The sequence below is a fragment of the Eleginops maclovinus genome, chromosome 11 (assembly GCF_036324505.1).
Source record: "Eleginops maclovinus isolate JMC-PN-2008 ecotype Puerto Natales chromosome 11, JC_Emac_rtc_rv5, whole genome shotgun sequence".
NCBI lineage: Eukaryota > Metazoa > Chordata > Actinopteri > Perciformes > Eleginopidae > Eleginops > Eleginops maclovinus.
The window spans coordinates 23,360,790-23,376,983 of NC_086359.1; the positions used below are offsets into that span (position 1 = coordinate 23,360,790).

Consider the following 16,194-nt stretch of genomic DNA (forward strand, 5'->3'; position numbering starts at 1 on the left):
AACATTAAAGCATGGAGACGTGTCCCAGGAGAGACACTACATATATACACCTGAAAATATCCCCTTGTGAGCTCAAACAGATACACACACATGGCCATGTTCACTGTGTGGCAAATGACAGTGAGTGCCCCATTTATTGTTTTTCAAACAAGTAAACATACAAGACAGTGACTTTAAAACAATCACATACAAGACATGGTGTCAACCAATAAAATATAAAATATCCTTTTATATGTATATACTGTATACCCAAACAAGTGAACATTGCAAGTTTGCAAAAGCTGGAATGCTCAAGAACATCGATATTTTTAAATATATATATTATAGATATATAAGGTACATTTCATATACATAGATTCAAAATGGACTTCTCCATCGCTTGATTCTCCATACAGTCCTTTCCTGGCACATTGCACATAACCTCAGGAATCATAAATAACTTAATATCTTGGTCAAGGATGCAGGTCATGGTCTTAACCTGACTAGAAGTTGTAGATCAGTGCAGCCTGGTTTACACCTATACGCTTGATTGTATGATATCTGAGGGACTGGTGCCATCAGCAAAGCTTCTGTTGTGATGGTGCTCCACTGACCCACAACCCCCCCAGAGCTGCAGCTAGAGATGCTCCAAAGTACTGGCCAACAATACATACTGCCTTCCAGTGAGAGAACTCAAAGCTGTGTTGCCTGTGAGGAGCCAAACTCTGCACACCCCTCACCATCTGAAGTGCAACAGAAAGTCAGTGAAGAGCCAAACAGAGAACAAGACATGCTTTCCATGTAGTCAGAAGTCCAACATTTGGTTATCATCTGCAGACCACAAAATCCTTCTCAAGACCAGATGCAGTGCAGGTAATGACTCTGCATCTCACAGCAAGAGAGGCAGTGCCTAAACTTAATGTAGTCTTTAAACGCTTAGTGTGCATGTGTTGCACAAACAATACAAAACCTTTCCTATTTGGATTCAGCCATGCTTTTCAGTCTGAATAATGTAAATTGTGTGTTGATACACAGGGCATTTGTTCTTCCTGCTGCACAGAATGGTTGTTACAGGCATACGAGGCATGTGTCGTTTAGTGTGCTGCATTGAAATGGAATTGCCCAACTGGCCAAGTTTGTTTTGCACCGACAGTGTTGGATATCCACATTGATTTTTTTTTACTATTTGCATGGGAGCATCACTAGCTGCAACCCTGTCACACGTGCAGAACATAAGGCATGACTAAGCAGTTTCTGTTTGACGCTTGTGAAGCCAGGTCCACACTTCAACACTCAAAGTAAAGGCAGTTTTTTTTAAATAAATACAGGCTATGGTCCCCTCGCTGCCTTGTTTGCTACATCCTACTGAGGTAGACGGATGCATACTGCAGTAGTCCCCTTGCCAACTCCACCCTTCCTGATGAGGCAATATTCAGCTTAACTTAACCAGCAGCAAAACCCTTCGTAGTGCACATCAGCCTAACATGAAGAACTTTGTGGATGTTGCAGCTCTGTAATACTCAAGCTACTGCTCCCATACAGCAACACAATAAATTAGCCATATTGTGCATCATCATTCTTTAAGGACCTAATAATGACAAATCAGTTCAGTAGAGCTGAAAAGGCTGCAAAAATATGGCCGACTATTGCACACATCCATGCTTTGTAACAGACAGAATTGGTCAGCTTTCATGTTGCCTTGCTGGCTGTAACACTTAATTAAATCTCCATACAAATCAGAAACACTGAGTAGTTAGTGTTTCTTTGTTGTTGTACTGCAAGGAACAACCAATAGCGGTTTCCAGGCACTCGACTAGGGAGCCTGCAGAGAGGAAGTCCAGCTCCACCTCTATGAACTTTATGTAAATGGCAAAATGTTGGGACGAGTCTTCCCCTGCATCACCACTCTGGTTTGAGACGGCACCGCGGCAGTTCTCCTGCAGGAAACGCGTCACAGCCAAGGGCTCGCCATGGCCGTAGTGTTTGCCAGAGCCCTGGAAGTGCTGGAAGAGACTCTGCTGTATGGTCCTCTCCTCAGCGATGCCCAGGTAGCAGTATGTGACTTTAGCCCCAGTCCTGTAACAGTTCTCTGAGCCTCCTCCTCCATCAGCCTGACTCTTCTCTGACTCACTCTGAGGTAGCTCTTCACTGTCACTCTGGGGAAAGGTGTGAGCGGTGTCGTTACAACATGATACCGCCTCATAGCCGATAGCGTACAGTCCATACGCCTTGGGGATGTCCACAGGGAGGAGATAGTGGGACATGTCTCTGCTGCAGCCGGCTGCTCTGGACTGAGACACAGGGATCCACTCCACCTCCATGTGCAGCTCCAGGCAACGCGCCTCGCTGATGGTGATGTCCAGGAACTTGTAGTAGACATTCTTCCAGTTCATTTTCTGGACTTTGGTCATGATGACGCGGCCCTCCGGCTTCTCTGGGTTGAAGTACTCCCGAAGCCTCTTGCCCAGCGGGACCTGCGAGCTGATCTCGGCGTAGTGGTAACGCACATCCTCACGCCAGCGGGTGTTGTAGCCAACGCCGAAGATGGCCAGTTTGTTGGAGAGATGCAGCCGGGAAAACTCGGTCCAGGTCTGGAAGTGCTCCCATTTCAGCTGGACCGACTCCAGGATACGCACCACCGTCTGCATCATGTCCCTCTTTCTGCACAGAACCCAACATACATTATAATGACGATTTACATTTTATAAAGAAGCAAACAAGTAGTGACCAGACAAAACTATAACAAAAAAACGTGTTTAAATGTGTTCGCCTGTTCACGGGAGCCTGCCTTTATGCATTAATAGCTCTTCAGATAATACATTTCTTAAACAAAAGAACTACCAAGAAGTTAAGTGGAGATTCTTTAAAGTCTCTGTGTGTGAGACTGGATAAATTCTGGCTTTGGGTCTCCCTGTGATAGTATTAAAAAAACACTGGCAGACAGCACTGCATAAAGTAAAATCCAACCTTATTCCTATTAATATCTTAAAGCTACGATAATATTTGTTTTATTGTATGATTATGAACTAATGCTTTTGGGATACAGGGCCCTGTCCTGTTTTGACTGGCAGAAAGTGCATTCATCCAGAGAAGTCATTAAAAATCATCCGCTTTACTATAGCGTTTTGCAAATCTTTATATCACACATGTTCCATTCGCAAAGACAAAGGGCTACATTTATTTGTTTGACTTACTGGGTTTGTTCAGACAGCTCTATTTGAATCTGCAGAGCTCTGTTTTTAGGCACCTGGATTTCTTCTAGAGAGAAAACAAACAGATACATCCGTTAAAATCAACCGTATTTTCTTCTGCTATCTGTCCTCTCACTGCTAACACTCACCAGTCTCCATGTCCCCCTCCTGGAAGGCAGAGTCCAGCACCTGGTTGCACCAGTCCTCCTGGGAGAAGTCCTCCAGCGTGCTGCCGTCAGACTCCATCTCCTGGTACAGCCCGCTGCTGTTGATCAGCACGGGGGCGCAGCTCTGAGAGTCCCAGCCTCCCTGACCGAACACCTTCTCCAGCTGCTCGATGGTATAGCTGCTCTTCCTCTTGCCGATGCCGTGCTCCTTCACACGGCTGTAGCAGCGCCGCAGCGTCTGTATGGGGAGGGGGCTCTTATAGTGACTTTGTTGGATTCAGCACTATGCTGACAACAGAGGTGCAAAGTACCTAAGTACATTTACTCAAGTGCTGTACAATTTTGAGGTACTTGTACTTTACTTGAGTATTTCCATTTTATGCTATTCCACTACAATTTAGAGATAAATGGTGTACTTTTACTCCACTACATGTATTTAATCCCTTTAGTTACTTTACAGATCTGGATGAATGATGGTAAATATAATCAGCCCTTAAATCAGACTTTAGTTCACCTGCAGTAAATCCAGCAGCTACCCTGCAGTATACAAAGCCATTCAAACTAGCTGCAACTTTACCAGCTCTGAGAACACTTTAATGATCAATAATTATAAAACATATCAGAGATATTATTCTGAAATGGACCAATCAAACAATGACTACTTTTACTGTCGCTACTTTAAGTACATTTAGATGAGAGTACTTTCTACTTTCACTGGAGGAACATTTAGAATACTTTTACTGTGACAGAGTATTCCTACACTCTGGTACTTCTACTTTACTCAAGTACAAGATCTGAGTACTTCTACTTTACTCAAGTACAAGACCTTAGTACTTCTACTTTTACTCAAGTAAAAGACCTGAGTACTTCTACTTTACTCAAGTACAAGATCTGAGTACTTCTACTTTACTCAAGTACAAGACCTTAGTACTTCTACTTTTACTCAAGTAAAAGACCTGAGTATTTCTACTTTTACTCAAGTACAAGATCTGAGTACTTGTCCCACCTCTGGCTGAGCAACAGACACTGTAGCAGTGAAGTTTTTTGCTCTCTATTAGAAACTTATATAATGTATTCAGTAACAATAAGAGTAATGTCAAGGTGTGTATAGTGTCTGCCTTGGTGCTGCAGCAGATGTGTGTGTGAAAACTAGGTCACACTGGGTTGAAAAAGAAAATGTATGTGTGTTAAGACAGCAGTATGTGCATGCCTCATGTTGACAAGCCTGACACTATTCTGAAAACAGTTAGAACACATGTTGACTACATGTTGACTACAGCAGACTTAGACAAAGTCGAGTACAGGGGGTTTGCATCGCTCTGCAAAGGTGAAATAGAGGGACTGGACCTGTTACAGTATAAGAGGCAAGCTCAGTCTTTGTCTGGTCATTCAATGGTGCCGTTTATTTAGAAATCTTGTATATTTGTCTGTTTAATAGTCAGAATATGTCTTTACACTGGATATAAGACATACCATAATGCAGAAACAATGCAGTGAGATATAGAGTCTTGTTTTTAGACAATGCATCTTAAGTATCTTTTTACGTCAAGACTCTTGAAGCATCTTATTTTTAGTTGAATCTCTGATGAAACAAGCTTTTTTTAAACATTTGTCAGGAAACAGAACACTTTTGAGCAGTTCTGGCTTATTTTGTAACCCACCATTCCCTGATCCTGGTCTAATATAGTTCACAATAAGTTTTCCCAGCTAATTACAAGATCTCATTTATCTAGATATCCCATCTTATTTCCAGAAATCTTACCAGGCTAATTTTACTTGTTCTATTGGAATATTTTTTAAACTTATTACAAAGGAAAACACATTGTTTTTCTTATTATTTTACTTGATTTCGGAGCAGCATTTTTTACAGTGTGGTAAGGGGTCGGTTTTCAAAGACTTTTCCACCACTAACAATATCACCTATGCTAGTTGCCTGGTTACTAACACCAATGAGCTTTCATGTGTCTGGCTATGGACGTTTTAAGTTAGGATGCATCAAACTGATCTGTCGGATCAGTGATGGCACCGACCCCGAGATAGACCTCACTGAGCAGAGGCAGGATCAGCAGGTCATCAACACTCCACTTTCATAGGCTACAACTGTATCTCGTAACGCTGCTGTAAGTCAGCACTTCCTGTATGTGCTGCACAATGACTGCCCCATTTAATGTGAAGGCAGTGGTACACCTTTGCTGTGAATGTTAACAGTGAGCTAACATTAGCTAAGATTGACTCAAGATCACGCAAACAGGAAGTTGTTTGCGAGGTGGAAGTTACCTCTATTTTATGACATGTTTAACAATAATAACCAGACTGCAATTCAGTACAGCTGCAGCCTCATGTTTAATCGCAGAACAATAATGTTCATGAAGCGAAGCATATACAGTGGGGAGAACAAGTATTTGATACAGTGCTGATTTTGCAGGTTCTCCCACTTACAAAGCATGTAGAGGTCTGTAATTTTTATCATAGGTACTCTTCAACTGTGAGAGATGGAATCTAAAACTAAAATCCAGAAAATCACATTGTATGATTTTTAAATAATTTGTATTTTATTGCATGACATAATTATTTGATCACCTACCAACCAGTAATAATTCCGGCTCTCACAGACCTGTTAGGTGTTTCTTTAAGAAGCCCTCCTGTTCTCCACTCATTACTTGTATTAACTGCACCTGTTTGAACTTGTTACCTGTATAAAAGACACCTCTCCACACACTCAATCAAACAGACTCCAACCTCTCCACAATGGCCAAGACCAGAGAGCTGTGTAAGGACCTCAGGGATAAAGTTGTAGACCTGCACAAGGCTGGGATGGGCTACAGGACAATAGGCAAGCAGCTTGGTGAGAGGGCAACAACTGTTGGTGCAATCATTAGAAAATGGAAGAAGTCCAAGATGGCGGTCAATCTCCCTCAGTCTGGGGCTTCATGCAAGATCTCACCTCGTGGGGCATCAATGATCATGAGGAAGGTGAGGTATCAGCCCAGAACTACACGGCAGGACCTGGTCAATGACCTGAAGAGAGCTGGGACCACAGTCTCAAAGAAAACCATTATTAACACACTACACCGTCAGGATTAACAACCTCCTTCCCTCAGTAAGAGCAATGAAGATGGATTGTGGCTGGGTCTCCCAGCATGACAACGACCCAAAACACACAGCCAAGGCAACTAAGGAGTGGCTCCGTAAGAAGCATCTCAAAGTCCTGGAGTGGCCTAGCCAGTCTCCAGACCTGAACCCAATACAAAATCTTTGGAGGTAGCTGAAAGTCCGTATTGCCCAGCGACAGCCCCGAAACCTGAAGGATCTGGAGAAGATCTGTATGGAGTAGTGGGCCAAAATCCCTGCTGCAGTGTGTGCAAACCTGGTCAGGAACTACAGGAAACGTCTGATCTCTGTAATTGCAAACAAAGGTTTCTGTACCAAATATTAAGTGGTTTTTTTTATGTATCAAATACTTATGTCATGCAATAAAATGCAAATTAATTACTTAAAAATCATACGATGTGATTTTCTGGATTTTGTTTAGGTTCCGTCTCTCACAGTTGAAGAGTACCTATGATAAAAATTACAGACCTCTACATGCTTTGTAAGTGGGAGAACCTGCAAAATCGGCAGTGTATCAAATACTTGTTCTCCCCACTGTATGTGGGAAAAAGGGGGGCAATGGTATTAGATCAGTACTAAGTGTTAGGGTGTTTTTTCACTTTAGAATGAAGCATTGTGTCTGAAGTGCTGGGAGTATGTTATGTAAATAATAATAAAAATAAACATATCTCAATTGTGTTGCTCCTTATTGCTGGGAATCTGTTGAAATTGTCATCTAAAATATTATTGTGCTTAAAAGTAAATATTATTGCATGTGTTGACATCTAGGCTAATGCAATGGGGGCAAAAGCATAAAAATGTCACATGAATATGAAGTACTGACCCAAACCAGGCTGTCCTTTCTGATTTAAAAATTTGATCTGATCAGGCTTGTTTTTCTGGCCGATACATGCAGGGAGGAGAATGGATGCATTACAGTGCATGGCCATTACTGTATAATAAGACAGCATGTTTTAAAGGCTGCATGTTGGTGGGGATACTTGATTCTTCAGTGGTGGGCTGTTTCCCAATGTGAAGGTGAGTTCTGCTGCATGTCAACAAGCTGTACCTGGACTGATGTACCCCCCCCCCCCCCGCCATCAGCTGCATGACAGTGCTGTCAGAGCCTGCAGCTCACTAACAGGTCCTGATGGTGGAAGATTGACATGTACGGTGTGTCCTCATAACCTCATTTACCTTCATCCTCTCCCGGCACTGGGACGGAGTCCTCTCATAGCCCAGCTCCGCCAGGGCTCTGGACACCCGCTCATACATGGCAGGACCGGGGGCCTTCCCGGAGAACACCGTGCCCGCGACCTCCAGCTGCTGCATCCTCGCCTCCGTCAGCCTCTCGTTGCCCCACACCGCGATGAGGGCGTTAGTCTCGGAAGGGGTCCACGACATCCCCCGGCAAGCCGTGAAGCTGTTGGAGGATGAGGCCGCCGTCCGGCCCGCCGACCCCGACCCCACGTTCAGAGGCGAAAAGCGGTTCGGGGTGGAGGGGCTGGAATGGTACTGGTTACTGTCACTCAGATCCTCCGACTCGGGGGATGGCACCTCGGTTTTCAGTATCTTTAACGGCGTCGATATCTCGGGAGAGTGCTCCGCGGTACTGGACGCCGCCATGTTTCCTCTGTTGCTAGGGGGAGGGGGGGAGGGGATGGGAGGCGGGTGACGCTCGGGTCTTTACGCTACAAGGCGAGGAGAAAAATACGGCGCGGATCCTGAGAGAGGTCCAGAGAGGGATCCTGGAAGAGGTTCACTTTAAGGCCAACAAACAAACAAACAAACAAAAGAAAAGAAACCCAAAACAAACATACTAGCAAACAACCAGAGGTGGAAGAAGTATTCAGATGCTTTACTCGAGTAAAAGTTCCAATACATAAGTCCTGCCTTCAAAATCTTGCTGAAGTAAAAGTCCAAATGTATTGCAAAATGTACATTTATAAAAAGTAAAACCAGTCGAAAAATTGCCTTTATGTGTGTGTGTGTGTGTGTGTGTGTGTGTGTGTGTGTGTATATAACTACATATATATAAATATATGATATTTCTGAATAACATTGTTGCAGCAAGTAGAATTTTACTGTTGTAGACAAACACAGTTCTGATTGTCTTTTTGTAAAATATTTAAATAATTTCACTCTTTAGTGACTTCTTTTAACTAGTGCCCACTAGTTCATTTTTACAGATGCATTAGTAGAAATATCAGAATCAGAAACAGGTTTAATGCCAAGTAAGTTATAACATACAGTATGAGGAATTTGTCTTGGTTTACATTGGATAAACTGAGCTTTATTGTCCGGTGAGTCACCACAGTGCAGTGAATGAGACCTTTCATTGGATTTCTGTGTGTAATTGGTCATTTGACGGCTCAATTGATGGGTTGTGTCATTGTTTACTTCATCTTTTTCATCATAAAGTTTGACTGAACTCCCTCAGGGACTACGATCATTCCAGCCTACTCTGCCATCTGTCCAGTGTGCATGTGTGTGTGTGTGTGTGTGTGTGTGTGTGTGTGTGTGTGTGTGTGTGTGTGTGTGTGTGTGTGTGTGTGTGTGTGTGTGTGTGTGTGTATGTGTGTGTGTGTGTGTGTGTGTGTGTGTGTGTGTGTGTGTGTGTGTGTGTGTGTGTGTGTGTGTGTGTTTGTGTGTGTCTTAATATATCGACAATAATATATTTTTGGGACTTGGTCTACACATTAGCTGTCCAATATAGGTCAAAGATAGGAAAGAGTGGACAGTCTAACCTTTAGATGTCAAGTCTGCAGCTGTCAATAAGTTGTCATGTCGGCTGTCAGGAGGAGATGAGCCTGAAACTCCAAATGAAATGTTGATTGAAATGAATTCAAAATGATGGTGATGCTATATGTTGTTCTCAGTGAGCCAAAAAGTTGCACTCGGTTACATGTTCCTACCTCGCCATGATCACACACTAGTTTATTTATCTAAATCCTGCATGCATCGTCCTGCACTCTCCTGTCAGGCTGTCATTAAGATGTGTTTTTGATCTGTAATTACCTAATGTTAACTTAATTATCTGGGATCTCAAAGACAATAGTGAACATGATGGAAAATGTGCCTTGCCTAAATTTGCCACTGACACATTTAAAATCAGTAAGGTCTAGTCTTCGTGGCCTCATTTGCGTTTTAATATTCCTGAAAGCACATCTGAACAAAATAGTGAGGATCTGTGTTAATCTATGTAGCATCTAGAGTCAGCCATTATAATCTGGGCACATGTCCTGACATAATTTAAAGTTAATGAGATGCACATTCAGGATACTGGTTTCAGCTTTCAGTACCGCCAGCTTTAGTGCTGCCTCATGAATTTGAAGTTTGAGAATATTGGTTGTGATTATAGTCCTGTGTGTATCATTAGAGAGATTTTTCTAACTGTAATTGACTGCTGAGAGACAGGCGATCAGTTGGAACAAAAATAATACCAATGTTCTGATTGCTGATTGCTTTAGGTGTATTCTTAAGTGTTTTGTTGTTTTATTTCAAATATGAGGGGCCTGCTTCTGTCTGGAACTGGACATTTGTAATGCAGTCTTCAATGTCATTGACCTCTGAGAACGTGCTATAATTATAATAAAATAATGTCTTTTAGCTAAGATAAAACAAACCTTGTTCTTATTCATAAGTTGAATTCTAGACATATGAAAGGAGGTCTAAAAATGAACCTTTGTATTGCTGAAGGCTGGGGATTTATTATGCCATCCGTCATGTGATGGATTTATTTTTGTCTTCATGCTCATCTTTGATTGGGCCGCATCTGCTCCCCATGAGCCTCAGTATTAATGACAGCGCCAGGAATGCCCTCAAGTGTTTTCATTTAAGCGTATCTGAGTGAAGTCCTACTTATGGCTCCAAACTCATTACTTTACATGAAAGTGACACACTGATTTGAAGTTAAAGTGAGGCCTGTCAGCCTAAATTTAATGGTATGTTCACCCATATTGTGATCAGGTAGCACCTGCATGTCTCATTTAACCGATTCATTGAAAAAGCATTTGATACAGCAACATATTCTCAAGCATAATAGTTTCAATGTGAAATGAGCTCTAAACGGTGGCAGTCAAACATGCTATATTCATGTAAAATGAATATAGCTAAATACTCATACATCTCTTTTTCAAGTGTGCCTCTCAGCCGTTTGGCATTTCAATGTGTCTCAGCTCAGTCTGCACTTGGAAATGAATTAAACATGAAATGCTGGGCATGACAACTATCTAAAGGTTCTCAGATATCCATGCTTTAAGCTAGCTTTACTGACTGCTTTCAAAGCACCCAGACAAACTGATTCTATCATGTTCATTGAATGCAATGTGATAAAGAAATGACTTTAAAAGGGGCCTACTGAATTTTTAGTAAGTGGACAGATTGCACACTTTGATTTATTGATTTACTGATTGACTTCCCAACATCATCTGCAAGCTATCTTGGCCTTGCAGTCCGAAATACTCTGAATCCGAATCATCACCTTAAACATCCGTCCAGCATCAAAATAAAGCTGTAAAAATAACTTACATTGAACAAACCTAAATCCATATTCAGCCATATAAACACACACACACACACACCCCCCCCACACACACACACACACCCCACACCCCCCCGCCCCCCCCCCCCCCACCACACACACACACACACACACACACACACACACACACACACACACACACACACACTTTATCCATAAGGTCTTTGAGAATGAGCCATGAGTTTTAGAGAAGGGTTTTCTCATCACATCTCTGCTATGTCATTTTATCATCACAGCTCCTATTGGATCGTGAGATAGGTGTGAAATCACCATTACGTTGACTGCTTCCTTGATACTGATTGCTGTAGACGTGTCCTCTTCAGCAAACCGGGATAAGGAGAGGGAGCAGTCATGGTGGAAATCAAGTCTCTGATCGCTGCCCTTTTTAAGGAGCAGACAGGAAATCACCCCGTAAGAAGAAATCAGAAAAGAAAGAAAGCAGTGTTGTGTTTTTGAACTTTTTACTGTATATGTAACTTCATATTTCATTAACGACTGATAAAACTAGCACGTTTCTTACATAATTGGCGTACCTTGGTGGCCTTTACAGGTTTATAACCTTGCTGGATTTCAATCAGGTACCTTTTTATTGTAATGTGAACCTTAATACTGACCTTTCTTTCATCTTTTTAGGGTTTGATTAGTTCCATAACTGCACTGGTACACGCTGGCTTCAGGAAATAGTCATAGGCCTGTACACTAAGTTCACGCTTTTTCAAACTGGGCCACTAGCTCAGTCTTTGGGGACTTACCTCGGGAACCGAAGGGTTTCCGGTTCGAATCCCGATCGGTTCAAAAATACGGAGTGTTGACTGGTAGCAGGAGAATTGCCAGTACAGCTCCTGGGCACTGCTGAGGTGTCCTTGAGCAAAGCAACTATCTTCTAACTGCTCCCTGGTGCTGACAAACCTGCTGTCTCTTTGCTCTGACACGGCTCCATAACTAAACGCGTTTGCATATTTGTATTTAGACTGCGTATAGGTCTTTGCATGTGTGTATTGTACTGTGTATGACAAAATCATTTACCAAACTGGGATCAATAAAATCTTATCTTATCTTATAGTAACAGAGTGAACAAGGGAATTCCCCCTTGGGGATAAATAAAGGGTACTCTTCTTCTTCTTCTTCTTCTTCTTCTTCAACAACCTCATTGCTCTTTTTAAATAGATAGTTTAAGTGCTGGTTTTTCATTTTGATATACTTTTATTGTATATTCAACTAAATTAAACTACTTTGTGGCAAGTTATTTATCGAAAGGACAACTTGATTATCAAAATACTCTTCTATAATTACTTTCTGATTACTGTACTACTCTTTAGCACATGGGAGTTCAGTACTGACACAACATGCATGATGTAACCCCTCTGTATGTGTTTACCTGCACTGCAGTTTTGAGTACACACACACACACACACACACACACACACACACACACACACACACACACACACACACACACACACACACACACACACACACACACACACACAGCCTCAATGTGAGTCCACAAAAAAAACACTCTCAGAGTTCTAGTATCGACTCAACTCAAATGTTCCTCAGCACGTGGATGTTGGATTCTCCCACATGTCCTTCAGACAAAGGGAGTCCTCTGAGTCCCCCATTGATCGCCCCAATGTTGAAACTGAAACACCTCTCTTATCTGAGCTCCTCCAATCCCCATTTAGCTCTTTAACTTCTCCCAGCTGGGTCCAACACCCCACCCCCCCAGTGGATTCCCCTACCCTGAGCTAACCTCCCCGAGCGACAGAGGGCCCAGGTGCCATCACTGAACGAGATGTCGGGTAATTTGGCTCGATGCACCCTAACACACACACCCTCCTCACATCGGGGGCCGAGAGGGACCCTGACATTAAACACTGTCTCATTAGCTTTATTCGGAAGAGATGGAAGATCTAATGGGAGGCAATGAAATGACCAAAAACATCTGATCTCCACCCGCTCCAAACAAAACATCCAGGTAGGGCCCGGGGTCAGGGCCAAAGTCATGTCATGCCTCCCCACCTCTGAAGGAAAGGGAGGGGGGCGATGGAGTGAGGGAATCCAAGTTCAAGCACTTAGGAAGAATGGGGAGTGACAGTGCAGCAGACTTAAGGGAAGAACTTTGTCTTCAGGATGCTTCAGAGTTAATCCCATCAGATTTTGTAGGTGGCTTTGTTGTTAATTGGGTTCAAATGAATTACTTGTGCCTCTTTGTTTGTGAGTTAACACATGATTTAACTTTCTAAATGTCTGTTAATCAAAGAGAACATAACATATTCTGCATCACCTCCTCTTAAAACCAGCCTCTCTGTAGATGCTGCATTGTTTGTGAAGCAATTCACCATGATGGGAGGACAACGGAATGATGTTCCATCTGAAAGTTTTTATGCCACCCAAAACGGTCAGCAGCTGGCTACCATTACCCAATTAAATCTAAATACCACGGGCAGCTTTTTGAATTAGGGACAATTCTCAGCTCATTAACATCTCATGAATGCTAAATCAAGAAGCAAATAATTGCTTGCTGATGATGTAGTTTGCAAAGTCATCACAAATGATATTCATATATCACAATATAGACATGGTGATGTTGTTAAGCTATTAGATTTGCAAGACAACACATTGTGATTTTTATATAAAAGTTAACGTGGCAAACAGATGCTCCTGATTTAAGAAAGAGCTTTGGTCATGCACACTGCTGCAGTCATTATGGGATGGACTGTGTTGGTTTGCAATTCCCCAAATGTCAGGCATCAGTGAGAAGACAAAGGAAAACAGTTGACAGGAATGAATGAAGGGCTGCTAATGGTGGATCTGCAGACCCCTCAACGAGTGTTGTTGTTGGAGGGGGGGGGGGGGGGGTATTCATGAGGTGTTGGAGGTTAGAGAGATGGACTCAATGAGGGATGATGGTCCATCCTCATGGAGAGAAGTGCTGAGATGGGCTCACCCACCCACCTTCTCCCTGCCGGACCCCAGGTGTGCAGCAGCTGAAGCATGAGGCCTACTGACCCCCACCCTGTCCACAGCTCAATACACCATTAGCCTCTGCAGCTGACCTGACCAGTGCGCACACCTCCCTGTCTACTGCCCACTGGAAATACAATCATTAGTTTAGGGGAGTTTGTTTTGATACACTAATGTAGCATTATAAAAGAGACAAGTATGCACACTGACCATTAGTGCAAGCGAAACACTCATTTACGCCTGTCCACAGGCGTGGACAGGCAACACGTAATAAATATATCCACAGAGAGACATACACGAGAATAGCTCCATAAAATCCACTAACACATGAACAACAATACACCCATGCACAGATTGTCAGAGTGTCTGCTGGGTAATCGGTGTGAGAACAATGCTTTTACACCTCTATTAATACAATTAACATTAAGTTTCCTAAGAGGAAATGTTTAACAACAAAGCAGTGGATGAATTGTCACATTCTATGAATGGGAAAGCTATTATTTTAAGGGTCTGTCATTTCAAAATTTTACCAATAATTTCCATGATATTTCCTAAAAGTAACTACTGCTGTTAATTTAACTTAAAAAGAGGTCCATGAATTCACTTCACATTTATTATCTTAATAGCATAACCAATACATTTAAAAACCTTTCAGTGAAATACAATAATTGATCATCCTGCCACCAAAACTTGACAATAAATACATCATAAATGAATCCTTACTCTTTAAAATTAACACATGAAGATACAGTTCTTGCAAACATGTCTTGGCAAAACGTGTTATATAGCTTCCTTAATGTTGTATAGGTTTTAGTGCATGTAAATGGTCCTCCAGAGAGAGTTTCTTTCCCACTCCCCTCACCTGCTTAAAACACCTCCATTTAACTCCTTCGTTTACTTCCTGAACATAATGACATCACTATGTAACACTTGCACTTCTACTGGCTAGCGCTCCAACCCACTGTACATGATAGGCGAAGGTGGCGGGACATGTCTAAGCGGTTGACCCATCACAACAGAGCTGTCCAGCTAACCAATCAGAGCAGACTGGGCTCTGGTTTCAGACAGAGGGTGAAAAGAGGTGCTGCAGCACAGGCAGTATGAGAAAAATAAAGAGCTTTTTGAACATTAAAGCATGGAGACATGTCCCAGGAGAGACACAAATACAAATATGACCCTGAAAATATGGCACCTTTATTGTAATTCGGAACTATTTCCCTGGTATGCTATAGCTGAATATCAGAGGAAGTGTAATTGATTAAATAAAAAAGGAAAAAGTTAAATAAGTAGCTGGCAGTTCCGGGACATGTTCTGCACCACCCACTGCTTTACACTTGCAAGAACAAAGCCAATCATTCACTGAGACTCGGCCTTGATTTGGCATTGGCTGAACAATTGCACAGATGGGCGAATATTGTTATATACTTTTAAAAGTCCCTAACCCCCCCCCCCACCCACCCACCCCCAAGGTATATTTTCAGATTTGGCCGTCAAACTTAATCCATCTTCAATTTGACTAAACTGAAATGGAAAAGAGTGTATCATTTGTGACCTTGGTATATCAAACACCCCCCCCCCCCCCCCCTTCCCCACTGCATAATTCTTCACTGTCAGCAGTCCTCACTGATATGAGGGGAAGTCTGTACCTGGTGTGTTAAATCACAGCACCACGGTAACTCATCAAAGTCAAAACACAAGTAAGAAATCCCTATAGTGCTCGTGTGTCCTTGTTTTAGAGATGATATGACATTCTAGAGGGAAGGACTGATTCTCAGATGGCTGTTTTGGTGTTAGAACACATTCGGATTCACATGGCTCTACCCATTAAGTTTCAATGGGGTTTGTTATGGTGACTTTTGGTGACATGACATTTCCCTGCCAGGTTAAAGGTCATGGACCAATGTCGGCAAACAGGCAGATGGTGAACTGTGTTTCCGTGCCTCTGCTTCAAGAAATTGATCTTGTCAATGCGTCTGATGAGCTGCGACACCGACGCCTGCAACTGTGCAGCTCTGGTTGTTCTGTAAAGCCAGAGGGGAAATTATGAGTTGGAATTATAAATACATTTTCACTTCAGTTGTTGTAAATTATTTAGATTATTATTTGTTATTGAGGAAAAAACGTACGATTGCTGAACTGAGTTATGATTTGATCTACAATTAACGATAAACTCTAACGAGCATTAAACAAATCTTTACAGAAATCAATGATATAAAACAAAGCAGCACAGGATTGATTCAGAAATAATATGCAGATT

General features: G+C 42.3%; 1 protein-coding gene across 1 annotated transcript; it reads right to left on the reverse strand.

Annotated features, from left to right (window-relative positions):
- Positions 1-99: 99 nt before the first annotated feature.
- Positions 100-8,053, reverse strand: LOC134872346 (myb/SANT-like DNA-binding domain-containing protein 2). Its single transcript, XM_063895619.1, has 4 exons — positions 7,625-8,053; positions 3,320-3,575; positions 3,174-3,237; positions 100-2,640 (listed from the first exon to the last, which is right to left on the reverse strand). Exons 1-4 carry the CDS (start codon positions 8,051-8,053, stop codon positions 1,716-1,718), a joined length of 1,674 nt encoding a protein of 557 aa, XP_063751689.1. The 3' UTR covers positions 100-1,715.
- Between the last annotated feature and the right edge of the window lie 8,141 nt (positions 8,054-16,194).